Source organism: Rissa tridactyla, chromosome 25 (assembly GCF_028500815.1).
Source record: "Rissa tridactyla isolate bRisTri1 chromosome 25, bRisTri1.patW.cur.20221130, whole genome shotgun sequence".
Lineage (NCBI taxonomy): Eukaryota > Metazoa > Chordata > Aves > Charadriiformes > Laridae > Rissa > Rissa tridactyla.
The window spans coordinates 692,531-713,813 of record NC_071490.1 but is presented as its reverse complement, the minus strand read 5'-3'; the positions used below and the strand labels follow the sequence as shown (position 1 = coordinate 713,813).

Here is a 21,283-nt window from a genome sequence, read left to right as displayed (position 1 = left end):
GGCCTGGGGGGGTGCATCGGCCCCGCTCCGTGACCTCGCGGCGGTGACATCACTGCCCCCGCCCCCCTGTCACCACGGCTGTGACGTCACCATTGCCATGCCTCCCGTTACATCGCAACTGTGACATCACCATTCCCACGGCTCCCGTTACATCAGAGCTGTGACATCACCATTACCATGCCTCCCGTTACATCAGAGCTGTGATGTCACTGTTCCCACGCCTCCCATTACATCACAGCTGTGACATCACCACCACCGCACCATCAGCGTCACCATAAAGGTGACATCGTCGATTCCGCGCTGCCGCCACCGCTGCTGTGATGTCACGGCTCCACCGCTGCCAGCTGTGACGTCACCCTCCCTCCCCAACGGCCACCGCCTCTCTGACGTCACCATTCCCCCTCCCCGAGTGACATCAGAGCTCTGCCTCCCCCCCCCCCGCCCGCCTGTGACATCGCCGCTGTGACATCAGTGCGGTGAGAACCAGGGGCAAGCAGGACACTGGGAGTGGGGGGCTGCCGGGCCGATGACATCACACCGGGGGGGCGGGGGGGGGGGGGCTGTCACAGTATTAACCCTTTGTGTATGGGGGGGGCCCCGCATGCCTGGGGGCCGCCCCTATTTACAGCCACGGGGGGGGGGGGGGGTGTCTCAGCGCCCTGGGGGGGGGGGCAGTGCGGGGGGTCCCCATGGCCCCATCCCCCTCCCCGGGGGCCGCCCCGGGCCCCACCACCACGATGGGCACCGGGGGGCCCCCCCCACGCCGGGCCTGCTCGTGCTCCTGCACCGGGCTCAGCGCTTTGGGGGGGCCCCCCACCGGCTGGGGGGGGACGGCAGCGGCCTCGTTGGCGGAGGGGCCTCCCAGCAGCAGCGGCAGCTCCTGGCGGCCCAGGCGGCGGGCAGGGGGGGGGCGGCGGCGGTGGGGGGGTCCCCTCGGCCGGGCTCTCCCCATCCCACTCGGCCAAGCTCTGCAGCGGCGGCTCGGCCGGGAAGTCCTTGCGGGGGGGGTCCAGCCCCAACTTGCGGGGCGTCCCCCCCGTTACCACCCCGGAACCTTTCTCGGGGGGTCCCCGCCGAGCCAGGCGGGGGGATTCGGCCGCCTTGGGGTGCAGCTTGGCGGGGAAAGCGGGGGGCGAGGCGGCGGGGGGCGAGGGGGGTGTGGGCCAGGGGGGGAGAGGGGGATGCTGCCGGCCGATTTGCAGCGGGCCGCCCGGTACTGACGCTGCAGCTTCGGGGACAGGCCCTGCAGGGAGCTGGGACGCAGGTGGGGCCCGGCCGGGGCCGGTGACGGGGGAGCGCTGGAGCCCGGGGAGCTGCTGGGGGGGGAGGCACCTGCGGAGGGTCCGGGTCAGGGATGGGGAGGGGTTTCCCACCTCTCCCCGTCCCCAACCTTGGCCCACCAGGGCCCTACCGGGCCCTGGTGGGCCAAGGTTGGGGACGGGTCGGGTGTTCAAGGGGGTTTTGGGGGGCAAATGGGTGGCCCCGTGTGCCCGCTGCGGCTCCGCCCCACCGCCCCGCCCCCGCCCCTTGGCCCCGCCCACCCGGATCCCATTGGCCCGGCTCCCACCTCGCCCCCTTCCACGGCCCCGCCCGCTCTGTCCCCACCCACCCGTCAACCCCCCCCAGGGCCCCGCCCTCCCTGTTCCCATTGGCCTGATCCCGCCCCGCCCTTGTGCCGTGGCCCCGCCCACCCGTTCCCATAGGCCCGCCCCTGCACCGGGACCCCGCCTCGTCCCCAGGGCCCCGCCCGCCCGTCGTCATTGGCTGCGCCCATCCCGTTCCCAGGGCCCTGCCCAGCCATTGGCCCGGCCCTCCCCGCCCCTGCGCCGCGGCCCCGCCCCGTCGCCATCGCCCCGCCCCCCCCGCCCCGTTGCCACGGCGGCGCCTCCTACCCGCCTCGGCGGCGCGCGGCGGGAGGGCGGGGTCCCGTGCGCGCGCGTGGGTGGGGGAGGCGGGGAGGCTGTCGGAGGAGGAGAGCGAGCGGCTCAGTGACGTCAGCGAGCGGCTCGTGTGCAGCAGCGAGGCCTGGCGCGCCAGGTGCCGGAAGAGGGCGCTGCGCCGCCTGGCGGACGGGAGGACCCTCAGCGCCGCCGCCGCCGCCGGGACGCGCCCCAAACCCCGCCCCCGGAGCCGACCCCGCCCCCTCGGCCCGCCCCCGCGCCCCCCCGCTCACCCCCAGTCCCTCCCAGTTCCCCGCAGCTGCCCCGATTCCCCAGTTCGCCCCATTTCCCCCCCGTCCCCCCGATTTCCCCCCCGGCCCCCACCTCTCGTGGCCGCCGCCCCCCCGCCGGTTCCTCCGCGCCATCTTCCCACGGGCGCCGCGGCGCCGGGCGGGGCCCAGCCGGATCGAGGTGTTTTCCAACGGCGTCGTCGTCACCAGCACCTTTGTCCCGCTCTGGGGCGCGGGGTGTCACCGCCACGCCCTGCCACGCCCCACCCCGCCCCGCCCTGCCACACCGCACCCCCCCGCCACACCCTGCCACGCCCTGCCACACCGCACCCCCCCTCCCTGCCACACCCTGCCACGCCCTGCCACACCGCACCCCCCCTCCCTGCCACACCCTGCCACGCCCTGCCACACCGCACCCCCCCCTCCCTGCCACACCCTGCCACGCCCTGCCACACCGCACCCCCCCCGCCACACCCTGCCACGCCCTGCCACACCGCACCCCCCTCCCTGCCACACCCTGCCACGCCCTGCCACACCGCACCCCCCCTCCCTGCCACACCCTGCCACGCCCTGCCATGCCCCTGCCACACTGCAACCCCCTCCCCGCCACACCCTGCCACGCCCTGCCACACCGCACCCCCCCTCCCTGCCACACCCTGCCACGCCCTGCCACACCGCACCCCCCTCCCTGCCACACCCTGCCACGCCCTGCCACACCGCACCCCCCCTCCCTGCCACACCCTGCCACGCCCTGCCACACCGCACCCCCCCTCCCTGCCACACCCTGCCACGCCCTGCCACACCGCACCCCCCCTCCCTGCCACACCCTGCCACGCCCTGCCACACCGCACCCCCCCTCCCTGCCACACCCTGCCACGCCCTGCCACACCGCACCCCCCCTCCCTGCCACACCCTGCCACGCCCTGCCATGCCCCTGCCACACTGCAACCCCCTCCCCGCCACACCCTGCCACGCCCTGCCACACCGCACCCCCCCTCCCTGCCACACCCTGCCACGCCCTGCCACACCGCACCCCCCTCCCTGCCACACCCTGCCACGCCCTGCCACACCGCACCCCCCCTCCCTGCCACACCCTGCCACGCCCTGCCACACCGCACCCCCCGCCACACCCTGCCACGCCCTGCCACACCGTACCCCCCTCCCTGCCACACCCTGCCACACCCTGCCACACCGCACCCCCCGCCACACCCTGCCACGCCCTGCCACACCGTACCCCCCCTCCCTGCCACACCCTGCCACACCCTGCCACACCGCACCCCCCCTCCCTGCCACACCCTGCCACGCCCTGCCACGCCCCTGCCACACTGCAACCCCCTCCCTGCCACACCCTGCCACGCCCTGCCACGACCCGGAACCACACTGTGACCCCCCCCGTGACCCTGCCATGACCTATGACCCCCCCATGACCCCACTGTGACCCCCTGGCAGCCCTATGACCTGGCCGTGACCCCACCGCAACCTCCCACCCCTGTGACCTTTACAGCATGTGACCCCCGTGACCTTCTGCCCTGTGACCCTGTGACCCCGTGACGACCCCGTGACCTCCCATGACCCCCCGCCCTGTGACCCCCCGGTCCTGTGACCTCTCCATGACCTCCCGTGACCCCCACGAGACCGTGACCCCCCCCCGGTGACCCTCCGCCCTGTGACCCCCCCTGACCCCCCCGTGACCCCTGACCTTGAGGATGAGCTCGACGACCTCGGTGTGCACCAGCCCGTGGACGGGCTCCCCGTTGACGTGGGTGATGAGGTCACCGGCGCAAAGCCCCGCCTCCTGCGCTGGGCCCCCCTCCTCCACGTGCTGCGCCCCCCCCCCCACGCCGTTACCCACAATGCACTGGGGCCGCGTGTCCCCAGCGTCCCCCCCGAGACCCCCAGGTACGCCCCCATGTCCCCCCGATGTCCTCAGTATCCCCCCATGTCCCCCCGATGTCCCCCCCCCATGTCCTCAGTGTCCCACCATCCTCCCTACATCTCCTCCAATGTCCCCCCCATGTCCCAAACATCCCCCCCGTGTCCCAAATGACCCCTCACGTACCCCCCCATGTCCCCAATGTGTCCCCCCCCGACCTCCCCTTGGTGTCCCCAACGTCCCACAAGCCCTGATGTCCCCAATACCCCCCCGCGTCCCCACCATGTCCCCAGTGTCATGTGTGTCCGCCCTTCCCCCCACCACGTCCCCATCCCACCGCCCTCCCCCATGTCCCCAACCCCCCCCCCCCCCCCAGTGTCCCCCCCGATGTCCCCCCCCGGCCCCCCTGACCCAGACGACGTGGTGGACGCTGTAGACGTCGCTGTCGCCCAGGTAGACGCGGATGGCGCGGAGGGTGAAGCCGAACTTCTTGCCGGGGCGGGGGATGGCGATGGGGGAGCGGGGGGGGGCGGCCACCGCCGGGGCCAGCTCCCGCCCGGGGGACGAGTCGCGGGAGGACGGGTCCGACGAGAGCGACCGCGGCGACATGGGGCTGCCCAGGGGCGAGGAGCCGGGCGCCTCCCCTGCGCCCCCCCCGATGGCACCCCCCCCTCAGAACCCGGACCCCCCGCTGCCCCCCACCCTGGGGGCCCACCGCCGCCCCCGGGGGTCCAGACCCCCACTACCCAGGGACCCCCACGCACCCCCCCGGGGGACCCCTACCCCGGGGACCGGGGGTCCCACCACCCCCCCGGGGGACCCACCGGCACCCCCAGGGGTCCACCCCCCCAGGGACACCCACCCTGGGGACCGGGCGCCCCACCACCCCCCCGGGGACATGGGCACCCCCCCACCCCCAGGGGGACCCGGGTGACCAGGGGACCCCCACCCCCCCCCACCATCCTTAGGGATCCACAGCACCCACGGGGACCCGGGGACCCCCCCCCTCCAGCCCCCCCAGGGGGACCCAGGTGTCCGGGAGACCCCCACCACCTTTGGGGACCCAGGGGGACCCAGGCACCCAGGGGCACCCCCCCACTCACCCCCCCCAGGGGCACCCGGGTGACCAGGGACCCCCCACCCTCGGGACCCAGGTGTCCAGGACCCCCCCCAGGGGGGGTGAGGGGGGCCCCAAGGGGATGTTGGGGTGCTGGGGGGGGGGGGGGGAATTGGTGTCCCGGGGGGGTGACACCCACCGCTGGGGATGATGACGGAGAGGGCGGTGGCCGACGCCGACTTGGTGACCTTCCCGGGGCCGCGGGGGCTGCGCTTGTCACCCCCCCCTTCGGGGGCCACCCCCGGGTGCCGCGGGCGCCGCAGACCCCCCAGCTCGGCCCGGGGGGGTGGCAGGTCCCCGGCCCGGGGTGCTCTGTCCCCTAGGGGAGGGGGGGGGCGCGGATAGTGAGGACCCCGGCGTCCGGGACCCCCCCCTCCAAGGGACCCAGGGCTCCGGGACCCCCCCAAAGGACCCCGGCGTCTGGGACCGACCTGGCTCCTCGCTGGGTCCATCCGTGGGTCCATCGCGGGGGGGGACCCCGTTGCGGGGGGGCGTCCTCTCCTCGGGGGGGGGCCCGGGGCGCCCCGGTTCCAGCAGGGCCGAGAAGCGGCGACGGGCGCCCGGAGGGGGGCTGCCCTCGCCCTCGGGGGGGGCTCCCTCGGCTGCCGGCGGCCGCTTCCTGCCATTTTGGGGGCGGGGGGGGGGGGGGGGGTGTCTGACCGCGGCTCCCCCCCCCCCATCACCCCCTCCAGCGGACCCAGGTGTCCCGTCAGACCCCAGGGACCCAGGTGTGACACCCCCAGGGGTCCCAGGTGTTTGGGGGGGGCCTGACCACTGCACCCCCCCCCAATCACCCGCTCTAGGACACCCGAGCACCCAGGCAGACCCCAGGCGTTGCCCCCCCCCCCCCCCCCCCCCCAGGGGACACCCGTGTGCCCCCCCAAGGGACCCAGGTGTGACCCCCCCCCGGGGATCCAGGTATGACTCCCCCAGGGGTCCCAGGCATTGTCCCCCCGTGGACTGAGGTGTGACCCCCCCCCGCCATGTGTAACCCCCCCGGACTCAGGTGTGACACCCCCCCCCCCCCGGGGATTCAGGCCTTGCCCCCCCCCCAGGGACCCATGTGTGCCCCCCCGTGCCCCGCGGCGGTGAGGGGGGGTCTCACAGCTCGGGGGACGCCGTGCGCCAGCCGCGGCTCAGCCCCTCGCGTCGCCCCTCGTCCCGCGGCCGCCCCTTGGGCCCCTTCGGCTCCGGCTGCGGGAGCTGCTCCAGGCTGCTGTACACCTGCGGGCACCGGGCGGGGGGGCGCGGGGGGGGGCCGCGCGCGTGAGCGCACGGCGGGCACGCGGGGGATCGCGCGGGTGCAACGGCACGAGGGTTTGCACACCCGTGGTCGCGCGGGGGCGGCGCACGAGGGTCGCACGAGGGTTTGCACGTGCGTGATCGCACGGGGGCATCACACGTGTGGGTGCACGAGGGTCGCACGAGGGTTGCACGAGGGTCTGGGCACGTGGGGTCGCACGGGGAAGGCGCATGAGGGTCGCACGAGGGTCGCACGAGGGTCGCACACGTGTGTTTGCACGGGGGCATCACGCGTGTGGGTGCACGAGGGTCGCACAAGGGTCGCACGAGGGTCTGGGCACGTGGGGTCACACGGGGGAGGCGCATGAGGGTCGCACGAGGGTCGCACAGGTGTGTTTGCACGGGGACGGCGCACGAGGGTCGCACGAGGGTTTGCACACGCGTGATCGCACGGGGATGGCACATGTGTGGGCACACGAGGGTCGCACGAGGGTCCGGGCACGTGTGGTCGCACGGGGGAGGTGCACGAGGGTCACACGAGGGTTTGCACACACGTGATTGCACGGGGGCGTCACGCATGTGGTCACACGAGGGTCCGGGCACGTGTGGTCGCATCAGGGTCTCGGCGCACGCGAGGGCCGTACGGGGGTCTGCGCGCGTGCGTGCGACCGCACGAGGGTTCGGACACGCGCGATCGCAGGGGGGTCACACGGGTTTTTGCACACGTGTGACCCCCACGGGGTTTTTCACAAGTGTGAGCGCACGAGGGGCCGGGGGGGGGGGGGGGTGTCGGACACGTGCGATGGCACGAGGGTTTGGCCACGTGTGATCACACGGGGGTTTTCATGGGGGGGGTGTCGCACGAGGGTTTGCACGAGGGGCCTGCGCGTCCCCGTGTCCCCACGTGTCCCCCCCCCCGCCTTGTGGACCCCCCACGGACCCCCCCCGTGCCCCCACCTTGCTGAATCGGGGGGAGCAGGACGAGAACTGCCGGATCTCCACGGGCTCGTCCTCCGTCGTGTCCTCGTCCTCGTAGGGGGTGACGTGGGGGTACCGGTCCGAGCGCGCTGCGGGGGGGGGGGGGGGTCCCATAGGGTCACCCCGGGGGGGGGGGCCTGGGGGTGAGGGACCCATAGAGGGGCCCATGGGGGGATTCTTGGCGGGGGGGGGGGGGGGGGGTGTCCCATGATGGGGGGGTGGGGGTTGAAGGTCCCCTTGGAGGGGCTGGAAGCCCTGGGCGGGGGGGGGGGGAAGGGGGGACCAAGGGGGTGTCCCCCGGGAGGGGTTGTGGGGTGGTCCCAGGGTTGGGGTCCCAAGGTTGGGGTCTTGGGGGGGGGTCCCAAGAGGACCCAAGGGAGTCCTTGGAGGGTCCCAGGGGAGTCCTGGGGGGGGGGGGTCCCAAAAGAATCCCAGGGTTGGGGTCCCGGGGGGGGGGGTCTCAGGGTGTCAAGGGAGGGTGATCGCACCCAGTGGGTGGGTCCCGAGGGGTCCCGGGGGGGTCACAGGGTGGGGATCCCGGGGGGTTCCCAGGGTTGGGGTCCTGGGGGGGGGTCCCGAGGGGTCCCAAGGGGGTCCTGGGGGGGTCGCAGGGTGGGGGGGTCCCAGCGTTGGGATCCTGAGAGAGTCCTAGGGGGGTCCTGGAGGGTCCCAAGTGGTCCCGGGGGGGTCACAGGGTGGGGATCCCGGGGGGTTCCCAGGGTTGGGGTCCTGGGGGGATCCCGGAGGGGAGTCACAGAGTGGGGGTCCCAGGGTCGGGGTCCTGGTGGAGTCCTGGGGGTGTTCTTGAGGGCTCCCAAGGGGGTCCTGGGGGGGTCGCAGGGTGGGGGGTCCCAGCGTTGGGATCCTGGGATAGTCCTAGGGGGGGTCCTGGAGGGTCCCGAGTGGTCCCGGGGGGGTCAGTCACAGGGTGGGGATCCCGGGGGGTTCCCAGGGTTGGGGTCCCGGGGGGGTCCCTGTGGGGTCGCGGGGGGGTGGCGGGGGGGGGGGTCCCTCACTGTCGAAGTAGCTGGTGTCCTCCTCGGACTCCAGGTGCGGCACGAACTCGGCTTTTTGCCGCAGGAGCCCCGTCCAGTCCAGCGCCGCGAAGAAGCCGTGGGCCTTCACCTCCTGCGCCCCCCCTGGGGACAGGGACGGGGTCAGCGGGGTCGGGGGTGGGGGGGGGGGTGGGGGGAGCCGGGGGGGGGGTCCTGGGGGTCTCACCGGCCCCGAGGCGCCGCAGGGGGTCGGGCTGCAGGAGGCAGGAGATGAGGTGCTGGGCGTCGGGGGGCAGCGCCTCGTCCCCCTCCGGCCACAGGATCTCGTCTGTCGCGGGGGGGGGGGGACACACCGGCGGGGGGACACACGGGGGGACGCACGTGAGCGCGGGGTCATGGCTGCCGGCCCCCGTCTTGTCCCCACGTCCCCGTGCCCGTCACGGTACCAGGGGTGACCCGTCCCCGTGTCCCCGTCCCGGGGTACCCGAGGTGACCCGCTCCCCCCACCGTGTCCCTGTGTCCCCCCACGTCCCCGTGTCCCCCCGCGTCCCCGTACCCGAGGCGTCCTGCTCTGTGTCCCCTTGTGTCCCTCCCTTGTCCCCATCCCTGTGTCCCCATGTCCCCCCCATACCCAAAATGACCCTCCCCATGTCCCCATGTCCCCCCCCCGTACTAAACATGACCCGCCCTGTGTCCCCGTGTCCCCATGCATCCCCCCCATGTGTCCCCCCGTGTGTCCCCCCGTATCCGAGACGACCCCCCCCATGTCCTCATGTCCCCCTGTCCCCATGTCCCCCTGGTACCTGAGATGACCCACCCTGTGTCCCCATGTCCCCCCACGTCCCCATGTGCCTCCTGTACCCGAGGTGACCTGCCCTGTGTCCCCATGTCCCCCCATGTCCCCCCCCATACCCGAGACGACCTGCCCTGTGTCCCCATGTCCCCCCATTTCCCCATGTCCCCCCATACCCGAGATGACCCGCCCCATGTCCCCATGTCCCCCCACGTCCCCCTGTGTCCCCCCATACCCGAGATGACCTGGACCCGCCCCGTGTCCCCATGTCCCCCCGTGTCCCCCCCTGTACCCGAGACGACCTGCCCTGTGTCCCCATGTCCCCCCACGTCCCCATGTCCCCCCATACCTGCAATGACCCGCCCCGTGTCCCCATGTCCCCCCATGTCCCTGTGTCCCCCCATACCCGAGTTGACCCGGACCCGCCCCGTGTCCCCATGTCCCCCCGTGTCCCCCCCTGTACCCGCCCCGTGTCCCCCCCCCCGTACCCGAGATGACCTGCCCGAAGAGCTCCTCGGGGGTGTCCCCGAAGAAGGGGACGCAGCCCACCAGGAACTCGTAGAGGACGATGCCCATGGCCCACCAGTCCACGGGCTTCCCGTAGCCCTGCCGCAGGATCACCTCGGGCGCGATGTACTCGGGGGTCCCGCACACCTGCGGGGGGGGGGGAAAAGTCGGCGGCGGGGATGGGGGGGGGATGAGGCGGGGGGGGGGGGGACGGACACCCCACCTGCTTGTCGCGGAACTCGCGGGCGTCCTTCTCCATGTGGCCCTCGTAGAGGTTGGTGGTGAGGCTCATCAGCCCCATCTTGGACAGCCCGAAGTCCGTCAGCTTCACGTGGCCCAGGGAGGTGATCAGCAGGCTGGGGGGGGGACGGGGGGGACACACACGGGGACACAGGCGTCCGGGGTGGGGGGGGACACACTCAGGATCCAGCATCCCCCCCCCCCCCCCCAACCCCCCGACTCCCCGGTCCGGACCCCCCCCCATCCCACCCCAGGGACCCCAGTGTCTGGTGGGGACCCAGGTGTCTGACGTGTGCCCCCCCCTCCATGGCACGACCTCCCCCACCCCAGGTGTCCGGTGACGACCCCCCCCCGCCCCAACTCCACACCGACCCCCCCCCAACCCAACTCCGGGGACCCCGGCATCCATCGCTCCCCCCCGCCCCAGACACCCCCCCCCCCCATCCCACCCCGGGGTCTCAGGCATCCGGCATCCTGTCCCCCCCCCGCCCCCGCCACCGCCAGCCCAAGTCCCCCCACCCCACCCTGGGGACCCACGCGTCCAGTGACACCCCCCCCCACCCCAGATCCACGTCCCCCCCATCCCAGAACCTCCCCCCGCCCCATCCCACACGGGGGACCCCGGCATCCGGAGGGGACCCAGGCATCCGGGACCCAGAGGTTCGGCGTGTCCCCCCCCCGGCCTGGGGATCCCCCCCCCCCCCCCCAAGTCCCCAGGACCCCCCCCCGCACTTGTCGGGCTTGAGGTCGCGGTGGACGATGCCGTAGTTGTGCAGATACTCGAGGGCCAGCACGGTCTCGGCGAAGTAAAGCCGGGCCAGTTCCAGCGGCAGCGCCCCGATGTGCTTCAGCAGCGTGGCACAGTCCCCGCCTGGGGGGGACACCGGGGGGGGGACACCGGGGGGGGGACACCGGGGAGGGGGGGACACAGAGGGGACACAGCGGCGCGAGTCACGGCACCGCCAGCCCCGCGCGGCGACGCCCAGACCCATATCATGATGCCCAGCCCCGATATCACGACGCCCCATAGCACGAGACCCAGCCCCGTATCACAACAGCCAGCCCCGTATCGTGATGCCCAGCCCCATATCGCGATGCCCAGCCCTGTATCGCGACGCCCTATATCATGACACCCAGCCCTATATCACGATACCCAGCCCCATATCACGACACCCAGCCCCGTATCGTGATGCCCAGCCCCGTATCACAACAGCCAGCCCCATACCACGATGCCCAGCCCCATATCACGATGCCCAGCCCTGTATCGCGACGCCCTATATCATGACACCCAGCCCTATATCACGATACCCAGCCCAATATCACACTGCCCAGCCCCATATCACGACACCCAGCCCCGTATCGTGATGCCCAGCCCCGTATCACAACAGCCAGCCCCATACCACGATGCCCAGCCCCATATCACGATGCCCAGCCCTGTATCGCGACGCCCTATATCATGACACCCAGCCCTATATCACGATACCCAGCCCAATATCACACTGCCCAGCCCCATATCATGACACCCAGCCCCGTATCGTGATGCCCAGCCCCGTATCACGATGCCCAGCCCCATATCACAACAGCCAGCCCCATACCACGATGCCCAGCCCTGTATCGCAATGCCCTATATCATGACACCCAGCCCTATATCACGATACCCAGCCCAATATCACACTGCCCAGCCCCATATCATGATGCCCAGCCCCATATCATGACACCCAGCCCCATATTGTTACACCCAGCCCCATATCACGACGCCCCATATCACGATACCCAGCCCTGTATCACAACACCCAGGCCAATATCGAGACTCACAGCCCCGTATCGTGATGCCCAGCCCCATATCACGATGCCCAGCCCTGTATCGCGACGCCCTATATCACGATGCCCAGCCCTATATCACGATACCCAGCCCAATATCACACTGCCCAGCCCCATATCATGACGCCCAGCCCCATATCATGACACCCAGCCCCATATTGTTATACCCAGCCCCATATCACGACGCCCCATATCATGATACCCAGCCCTGTATCACAACACCCAGGCCAATATCGAGACTCACAGCCCCGTATCGTGATGCCCAGCCCCATATCACGATGCCCAGCCCTGTATCGCGACGCCCTATATCACGATGCCCAGCCCTATATCACGATACCCAGCCCAATATCACACTGCCCAGCCCCATATCATGACGCCCAGCCCCATATCATGACACCCAGCCCCATATTGTTATACCCAGCCCCATATCACGACGCCCCATATCATGATACCCAGCCCTGTATCACAACACCCAGGCCAATATCGAGAGTCCCAGCCCCGTATCATGATGCCCAGCCCCATATCACGATGCCCAGCCCTGTATCGCGACGCCCTATATCACGATACCCAGCCCTATATCACGATACCCAGCCCAATATCACACTGCCCAGCCCCATATCATGACACCCAGCCCCGTATTGTGATGCCCAGCCCCATATCACAATGCCCAGCCCCATATCGCGATGCCCAGCCCCATATCATGATACCCAGCCCTGTATCACGACAACCAGTCCAATATCACACTGCCCAGCCCCATGTCATGACACCCAGCCCTGTATCGTGATGCCTAGCCCCATATCACAACGTTCCATATCATGATACCCAGCCCTATATCACAACACCCAGTCCAATATCATGCCACCCAGCCCCATATCATGACACTCAGTCCCTGCATTGTGATGCCCAGCCCCATATTGCGCTGCCCAGACCCATATCGTGATGCCCAGCCGCTATATCACGATGCCCAGCCCCATATCGTGACACCCAGCCCCTATATCATGATGCCCAGCCCCATATCGCAATGCCCAGCCCCTGTATCGTGACGCCCAGCCCCTGTATCACGATGCCCAGCCCTATATCGTGACGCCCAGCCCCTGTATCACGATGCCCAGCCTCATATCGCAATGCCCAGCCCCATATCGTGACGCCCAGCCCCTGTATCACAATGCCCAGCCCCATATCGTGATGCCCAGCCCCGATATCACGACACCCCGTAGCGCGAGACCCAGCCCCGTATCACAACAGCCAGCCCCATATCACGATGCCCAGCCCCGTATCACAATGCCCAGCCCTGTATCGCGACGCCCTTTATCATGACACCCAGCCCTATATCACGATACCCAGCCCTATATCATGATACCCAGCCCAATATCACACTGCCCAGCCCCATATCATGACACCCAGCCCCGTATCGTGATGCCCAGCCCCGTATCACAACAGCCAGCCCCATACCACGATGCCCAGCCCTGTATCGCGACGCCCTATATCATGACACCCAGCCCTATATCACGATACCCAGCCCAATATCACACTGCCCAGCCCCATATCATGACGCCCAGCCCCGTATCGTGATGCCCAGCCCCGTATCACGATGCCCAGCCCCATATCACAACAGCCAGCCCCATACCACGATGCCCAGCCCTGTATCGCAATGCCCTATATCATGACACCCAGCCCTATATCACGATACCCAGCCCAATATCACACTGCCCAGCCCCATATCATGATGCCCAGCCCCATATCATGACACCCAGCCCCATATTGTTATACCCAGCCCCATATCACGACGCCCCATATCATGATACCCAGCCCTGTATCACAACACCCAGGCCAATATCGAGACTCCCAGCCCCGTACCGTGATGCCCAGCCCCATATCACGATGCCCAGCCCTGTATCGCGACGCCCTATATCACGATGCCCAGCCCTATATCACGATACCCAGCCCAATATCACACTGCCCAGCCCCATATCATGATGCCCAGCCCCGTATTGTGATGCCCAGCCCCATATCACAATGCCCAGCCCCATATCGCGATGCCCAGCCCCATATCATGATACCCAGCCCTGTATCACGACAACCAGTCCAATATCACACTGCCCAGCCCCATGTCATGACACCCAGCCCTGTATCGTGATGCCTAGCCCCATATCACAACGTTCCATATCATGATACCCAGCCCTATATCACAACACCCAGTCCAATATCATGCCACCCAGCCCCATATCATGACACTCAGTCCCTGCATTGTGATGCCCAGCCCCATATTGCGCTGCCCAGACCCATATCGTGACGCCCAGCCCCTGTATCACAATGCCCAGCCCCATATTGCGCTGCCCAGCCCCATATCGTGACGCCCAGCCCCTATATCATGATGCCCAGCCCCATATTGCGCTGGCCAGCCTCATATCGTGACACCCAGCCCCTATGTCATGATGCCCAGCCCCATATCACAATGCCCAGCCCCTGTATCATGATGCCCAGCCCCTGTATCACGATGCCCAGCCCCATATCGTGATGCCCAGCCCCTGTATCATGATGCCCAGCCTCATATCGCAATGCCCAGCCCCATATCGTGACGCCCAGCCCCATATCGTGATGCCCAGCCCCTATATCATGATGCCCAGCCTCATATCGCAATGCCCAGCCCCATATTGTGACACCCAGCCCCTGTATCACGATGCCCAGCCTCATATCGCAATGCCCAGCCCCTGTATCACGATGCCCAGCCTCATATCGTGACGCCCAGCCCCTGTATCACGATGCCCAGCCCCGTATCGTGACGCCCAGCCCCCCACATCACGCCGCCCGCCGTCCCCGCGCCCACCTTCCACGTACTCCATGACCATGCAGAGGTGGCGGCGGGTCTGGAAGGAGCAGAACATGCTGACGACGAAGGGGTTCTCGGCGAAGGTGAGGATGTCGCGCTCCACGAAGGCCTGTTCCACCTGGTTGCGCAGCAGCAGGTTCTGCTTGTTGATCTTCTTCATGGCGAAGCGCTGGCGCGTGGCCCGGTGCCGCACCAGGTACACGGCCCTGCCGGCACGGCACGTGTCACCCCGCGGCAGGGACACCGCCGGATGGGACACCCCCCCCAGCCACCGCCTCCCCCGGACCCTCCCCTGGGGACCCCGGCGTCCGGGGACCATCCTGGGGGCTCCGGTGTCCAGCACCCCCTTGGGGACCCCGGCATCTGGGGACTCTCCGGGGACACCGGGGCCAGCACCCCCCCCCAGGACCCCCCCACCCCCCCCGCCAGGGACCCTTCCATGGACCCCGGCGTCTGGGAATCTCCTGGGGACCCCAGTGTTTGGGACCACCCCAGGGACCCCGGCATCCAGCAGCCCCCCAGGGATCCCGGCAGCTGGGAACCTCCCGGGGACCCCAGTGTCTGGCATCCCCCCAGGGACACCCCCCCCGCCCAGGGACACCCCCCCCCCAGGGACCCCAGCATCCCCCCAGGGACCCCAGCATCCAGGACCCTTCCAGGGACTGTGGGGTCCGAGGATCTCCTGGGGACCCCAGTATCCGGGACCCCCCCCCAGAGACCCCAGTGTTTGGGACCATCCCGGGGGACCCCAGTGTCCGGCACCCCCCCAGGGATCCCGGCACCTGGGAACCTCCTGGGGACCCCAGGGTCTGGGACCCCCCCCGGGACCCCAGTGACCGGCACCTTCCTGGGAACCCCCTGTGTCTGGGACCCTCCTGGGGACCGTGGCGCCGGCACCTCCTTGGGGACCCCGGCGTCTGGGACCCCTCCCAGGGGACCCCAGTGTCCGGCACCCCCCCCAGGAGACCCCGGCGTCCAAGACCACCCCCCCGGGAGACCCCGGTGTCGGGGGCTGCTCACCCGTAGGCGCCGTTGCTGATGAGTTTGATGGTCTCGAAGTCGCCTTCGCCCGGCGGCTTCTTGGCCCTGGGGACGGCGCTTCGGCCCTGGGGGGGACACGGGGTGACACGGGGTGGACACGCGGGGAGGGACGCGCAGGGACCCTGCCCCGACGCCCACCTCAGCCCCCTCCTCGGGCTCCGGCGTGTTGCTGCCGCCGCTGTCGGGCTCCTCCAGATGCACCACGTCTGCGGGGACACGGGGCGTCACGCGTGTGCGGGGACACGGGGCGTCAACGCGCGCGCAGCCCCAGTGCACAACCCCCCCCCCCGGCACCTTCCCACAGCCCCGCACACCCCCCCCGCCATGATCCGTGCAGACATGATCCGTGCACGCTTCCACACGCGTGTGCAGCCCTGCCCACCCCCCCCCTGCCATGCAGACCCCACGCGTCCCCCCCTCCCCACACACACACACCCCCACACCCCCGCCCAGTGCACGCTCCCACACGCGTGTGCGTGCTCCCACACGCACGCGGGTGCCCCCGCGGCCGCTCGCACACGCGTGTACCGGGGAAGGGGTCCCGCGCCAGCCCCAGCTGCCCGATGATGTATCGGGGGATGTCGGCCTTCAGCAGCCCCTCGCGGGCCCTGGCCCTCGGCCGCCGCCAGCAGCTGGTAGAACTCGGCCGGGTCGAACTCCTGCGCCCACACGCCCCGTCACGCGTGTGCCGGGGGGGGAGGAACACGCACCATCACACGCGTGCGCACGGGGGCAGGCACCATCACCGGTGTGCACGGGGGTGGGGGGGGAATAACCCGCCGAAACGGTGCAACGCGCCGGCAGACGCGTGCCGGCACACGCGTGTGCGCGTGCGTGTGAGCGCCCGCGCCTCTGCACAGGCGTGTGAGCGTGCGGCTGCACGCGCGCCGGGACACGCGTGCGCGACTGAGCCCCCACCCCCCGCCACCACGTGTGCGCACACGCGTGTCGCCGTGCCAACGCACACGCGTGTGCCAGAGCGCACACGCGTGTGCCCCCCCCCCCGCCCCCCCCGGCCTTTGTCTCGGTGGTACCCGGGATGCTCCGTCGCCATGGCGCTGCCCCGGCAACACGGCTGTCACCGTGGCAACGGCGGCACACAGGGATTGGCCGGGGCGTTGTCGGGGTGACCGGAAGGGCTTCGTCTGATTGGACGGTTGGGATGGTGCAAAATGGGATGGGGGGGGGGTGGGGGGTGTCACAGGGCCCGGACGCGGGGTCCCCTGGGGTGGGAAGGGCGATCCGGGGGGGTCCCGGGGGACTCACCAGGCACTCGAGCAGCCGGGCGGGGCGGGAGATGATGATGAGGAGCTTCTTCACCAGCTGGGTGATGAAGGCCACCTCCTCCGACTCCGAGCGCTCGTAGGCCTGGGGGGGACACGGGGAGAAGGTTGGCGGGGGTTGGGGGGGGGGGTTTGTCAGGGGGTCCCAGGGGACGGGGGAATGCCAGGGGGTCCCATGGGCTCCAGGGCATCCTGTTGGGTCCTGTTGGGTCCCACTGGGTGATGAGGGTTCCCATTGGGCCCTGGTGGGTCCCCCATTAGGTGCTGAGGGTGCCATTGGGCCCCATTAGGACCAACTGGGTGCTGTTGGGTCCCAGTAGTGTCCCGTTGGGTCCCTCGGGGCCCCGTTGGGTGCCAATAGGTCTGCGTTGGACCCTGTTGGGTCCATGTTGAGATCTGTTGGGTGCCGTTGGGTCCCGTTGGATCCCTGTTGGTTGCAATTGGGTTCTTTTGGGTCCCCATTGGGTGCCATTGGGTCTTGTTGGTCCCTGTTGGGTCCCATTGGGTGCTGTTGGTCCCTGTTGGGTCCCATTGGGCACCGTTTGAGCTCCATTGGGTCCCATCGGGCACCGTTGGATCCTACCGGGCACCGTTGGGCACCATTGGGTCCCACTGGGCGCCGTTGGATCCTGTTGGGCACCGTTGGGCACCAGTGGGTCCCACTGGGCGCCGTTGGGTCCCGTTGGGCACCGTTGGGTCCCGTTGGGCACCGTTGGGCACCATTGGGACCCATTGGGCACCGTTGGGCGCCGCTGGGTCCCGTTGGGTCCCGTTGGGCGCCACTGGGTCCCGTTGGGTCCCGTTGGGCGCTGTTGGGCACCATTGGGCACCATTGGGTCCCGTTGGGTCCCCATGGGCGCCGTAGCTCACGTCCTGCAGCAGCCGCTCCATGTTCTCCTGCAGCTCATAGAAGTAGGCGGCGGTGATGAGGCCGTGCCGGGCCTTGGCCAGGCAGTCGCGCGCCAGTTCCACCAGCTGGTGCTGGATGAAGCTGAGGGCGCCGTCGGCCAGCGGGGGTCCCCCCGGGGCCGCAGCCCCGCACAAACTCCTCCAGCCGCTCCTCCATCTGCGCCGTCGCCTGCGGGACCCAGGCGGACAGGGCTCCCCACGGCTCCCGACATCCCCCTGGAGCCCCGCCAACACCCCATAACCTCCTCCGGTGCCCCAGAGCACACCCCCCCCCGCCTCGAGCTGTCGCACACCTCCCCTCCGGGAACCTCAGAGCCCCCCCCGACCCCCCATAAATACCCCATAACCCCCCAAGACCCCCATCATCCTTCCAGAACCCCCCCGAGATCCTGTATCTGCCCCCAGTGCCCATCAGCCGCCTGAGACGCCCCCCCCGAGCGGTTCCATAACCCCCCAACCCCCATAGCGGCCCCCCCCAGCCCCCCTCCCAAGACCTCGTGTCCTCCCCCAGCCCCCCCCCTGCGTCCCACGCCAGCCCCACCTTGGGGAATCGCTCCTTGTAGACGTGGTTCATCATCACGATCTCGTTGTCGTGGGACGAGGGCGAGCGCCCGGGGCTGGGGCGGGGGGGGGCGGGGGGGGCACCACTGGCACCCATGGGACCCACAGCGTGTCCCCCCCCCCGCCTCCCCACTGCTGGCACCCGCAGGACCCCCCACGATCCTTCCATCCACACACACTCCCCCCTCCTCCCCCGATATCCCACGGTCACAGTGCCCCCATCACCGTACTGTCCCCCCCACCCCATGGTGCCCCATTGCCCCCCCGCCACGACGTCCCCCTGCCCTGGGTCACCCCAGACCCACGGTGTCCCCCCCCTCACGGCGCACCGATTCCCCCACAGTGGCCCCAGATCCCCACCCCCTCCAGCCCTACGGTGTCCCCCAGCCCCATGGTCACCCCGACGCCCTGGTGCCCCCTCCCAACCTCATGGTGACCCCCAGCCCCCTGATGCCCCGATTCCCCCATGGGGGTCCCCAAACCCTGACACCCCCCCCCAGCCCTACGGTGTCCCCAAGCCCCATGGTCACCCCAAAGCCCTCGTTCCCCTGCCCCCAGCCCCCTGGTGCCCCGATTCCCCCCTGGGGTCCCCAAATCCCCGCTCCCCCCGCAGTGCCCCAGCCCCACCTGAGGCTGCGGGAGCGGGGGCGCGGGGGCCGGCCCCCCCCGGGCCCCCCCCATCCTCCTCAGCCAGGCTCTCGGAGCTGCCGAAGTGGCGGGAGAGGAACCGCAGCTCCTCCGGCGTCGGCTGCGCCGGCAGCTGGTGCAGGCGCTCCTGGGACGAGCACGAGGACTGCGCGCCCGCGTCACCCCCCGACCCCCCCCACGGACCCCCGACCCCCCCCCCCCACGGGCCCCCACCCGCCCCATCGACCCCCCGGACCTCCCAGATCCCCGACCCACCCCATGGACCCCTCACGGGCCCTCACAGACTGCCCCCCCCCCCCGCCATGGCACCCCACAAGGACCCGTGGCCACCCACAGGGACCCGCTGTCCCCCATGGACCCCCCCACGGCCCCCACAGGGACCCCGGCCACCCCCCGACCCTGCAGACCCCCAAAGCACCCCACGGACCCTCACTGACCCCCACAAAGACCCACTGACCCCCATGGGCCCCCCACGGACCCCCCCCAGTGAGCTCCATGAGGACCCATGGCCCCCCCCAGGGACCCACTGACCCCCACGGACCCCCCCATGGCCCTACGGGGACCCCTGGCCACCCACTGACCCCTCCCCAGCGCCCCCCCCCACGGGTGGGACCCACAGGCCAGCCTCAACCAGACCCACAGCTCACCTCACATCCCCCCCCCCCCCCCCCACGCCATGGGGAGGGGGGCCCCAGCGAATCCCCTGGATGTGAGGGGGGCTCCGGGCCCCCCCCGACTCACCGAGACGGTGGAGCTGGGGGTGTTGGTGCCATAACCCGAGGAGGGCAGCGAGGGCCAGCGACCAGCGGCGCCCGTCGGCTCTGGGGGGCGGGGGGGGGGTGGGATAGGGGGGGTGTCAGACCTCCCCACCCCCCCCCGACCCCCATCGCCACCCGGATGCCGGGGTCCCCCCCCCCCTTTACCGGCGGGAGGAGGCGAAGGAGAAGTGGGCCGGGTTGCTGGGCGAGAAGTTGCGGGGACTGTCGAGGGGGCTGCTGCCTGTGGGGGGGGGACACACACACACACACATGGCGGGGGTGGGGGGGGTGGGGGGGAAGACAAAACAGTGGTGTGACGTCACCCCCGCCCCGCCCTGACACCCCCACCCCGCCAGGCCCCCACCCACAATGGAGGGGGAGGGGGCAAACAGATGCAAACACCACCACCACCCCCCCCCCCCGGGGAAAAGGGCGGGGGGGGGGCAGGAGGGACCCCAGGGGCTGGAAGGGGGGGGGGGCGGCAATGGGTACCTTGGGGGTCCCCAGGTTTGCCTGGGGGGGTTCTTGGGGCCTTTGGGGGGGCAATGGGTCCCTTCAGGGGGTCCCCAATGGGTCCCTGGGGGGGGGTCATTGGGGCCTGAGGGAGGCAATGGGTCCTTGGGGGGGTTCTTGGGGCCTTTGGGGGGGCAATGGGTTCCTTCAGGGGGTCCCAATGGGTCCCTGGGGGGGGGTCATTGCGGCCTGAGGGAGGCAATGGGTCCCTGGGGGGTTTCTGGGGGGCGTTTGGGGGGCAATGGGTCCCTGGGGGGGGGTGTCCCTGGGAGGTTTCTGGGGGGCCTTTGTGGGTCCCTCTGGGTCCCCTGGGGGGGTTCTTGGGGCCTGAGGGGGGCAAGGGGTCCCTTGGGGGGTCCCTACGGGTCCCTGGGGGGAGCTCCCAGGTTTCCCTGGGGGTGCAATGGGTCCCTTGGGGGGGTCCCAGTGGTTTTGGGGGGGTTCCTTATGGGTCTTTGGGGGGGGGGGGGGTCTACAGATAGCTGGGGCTCCCTGTGAGCCCCTTTGGGGGATTCGGGGGGGGACCTGAGGGGGGGGGGGGGGGCTGGGGGACATGGGGGGGTTGGGGACACCGGGGGGGTCGGGGGGGGTCTCACCGATGTGTCCGGGCAGTGGCGAGTGGGGGCGCGGGAGGGTGGGGGAGGTGCTGGTCAGGATCAGGCTCTTCCGGTTGCTCGTGCGGCAGCTGGGGGGGGGGGGGGGGCGGGAGGGCGTGGGGGGGGGGGGCCGGGACCCCCCTCACACACCAGACACCCCCCCCCCATCCATGTCCTTGCACCCGAACGTGCTCACAACACCCAAAGGTGGCGGGGGGGGGGGGGGGGGGGGGCACAGGCAGCCCCCCCCCAAAGGGGTGCAGGAATGCAGGGGGGGGCTGGGGGGCGGGGGGGGGGCAGTGGCCACGGCGGGGGGCGCTGATGTGGCCGGAGGATGAAGGTGGAGGATGAGGAAGGAGGGACGAAGGACGGAGGACGGGGATCAAGGAGGGAGGAGAAGAGGCGAAG

At 70.5% G+C, this 21,283-nt stretch overlaps 1 protein-coding gene across 1 annotated transcript in view; it reads right to left on the bottom strand.

Annotated features, from left to right (window-relative positions):
- Positions 1-920: 920 nt before the first annotated feature.
- Positions 921-21,283, bottom strand: part of MAST1 (microtubule associated serine/threonine kinase 1) — a 22,437-nt gene continuing 2,074 nt past the window's right edge. Inside the window, 29 exon segments of the mRNA XM_054183335.1 lie at positions 921-1,332; positions 1,893-2,080; positions 2,265-2,395; positions 3,870-3,992; positions 4,455-4,687; positions 5,300-5,479; positions 5,592-5,779; positions 6,266-6,384; positions 7,360-7,469; positions 8,397-8,519; positions 8,602-8,703; positions 9,657-9,822; positions 9,899-10,031; positions 10,648-10,786; positions 14,564-14,772; positions 15,587-15,672; positions 15,746-15,813; positions 16,136-16,217; positions 16,219-16,266; positions 16,874-16,975; positions 17,761-17,905; positions 17,907-17,968; positions 18,341-18,416; positions 18,988-19,037; positions 19,040-19,153; positions 19,750-19,800; positions 19,802-19,829; positions 19,932-20,007; positions 20,876-20,964. Coding sequence (XP_054039310.1) covers positions 1,040-1,332; positions 1,893-2,080; positions 2,265-2,395; positions 3,870-3,992; positions 4,455-4,687; positions 5,300-5,479; positions 5,592-5,779; positions 6,266-6,384; positions 7,360-7,469; positions 8,397-8,519; positions 8,602-8,703; positions 9,657-9,822; positions 9,899-10,031; positions 10,648-10,786; positions 14,564-14,772; positions 15,587-15,672; positions 15,746-15,813; positions 16,136-16,217; positions 16,219-16,266; positions 16,874-16,975; positions 17,761-17,905; positions 17,907-17,968; positions 18,341-18,416; positions 18,988-19,037; positions 19,040-19,153; positions 19,750-19,800; positions 19,802-19,829; positions 19,932-20,007; positions 20,876-20,964 — 3,514 coding nt within the window. The 3' untranslated portion in view covers positions 921-1,039.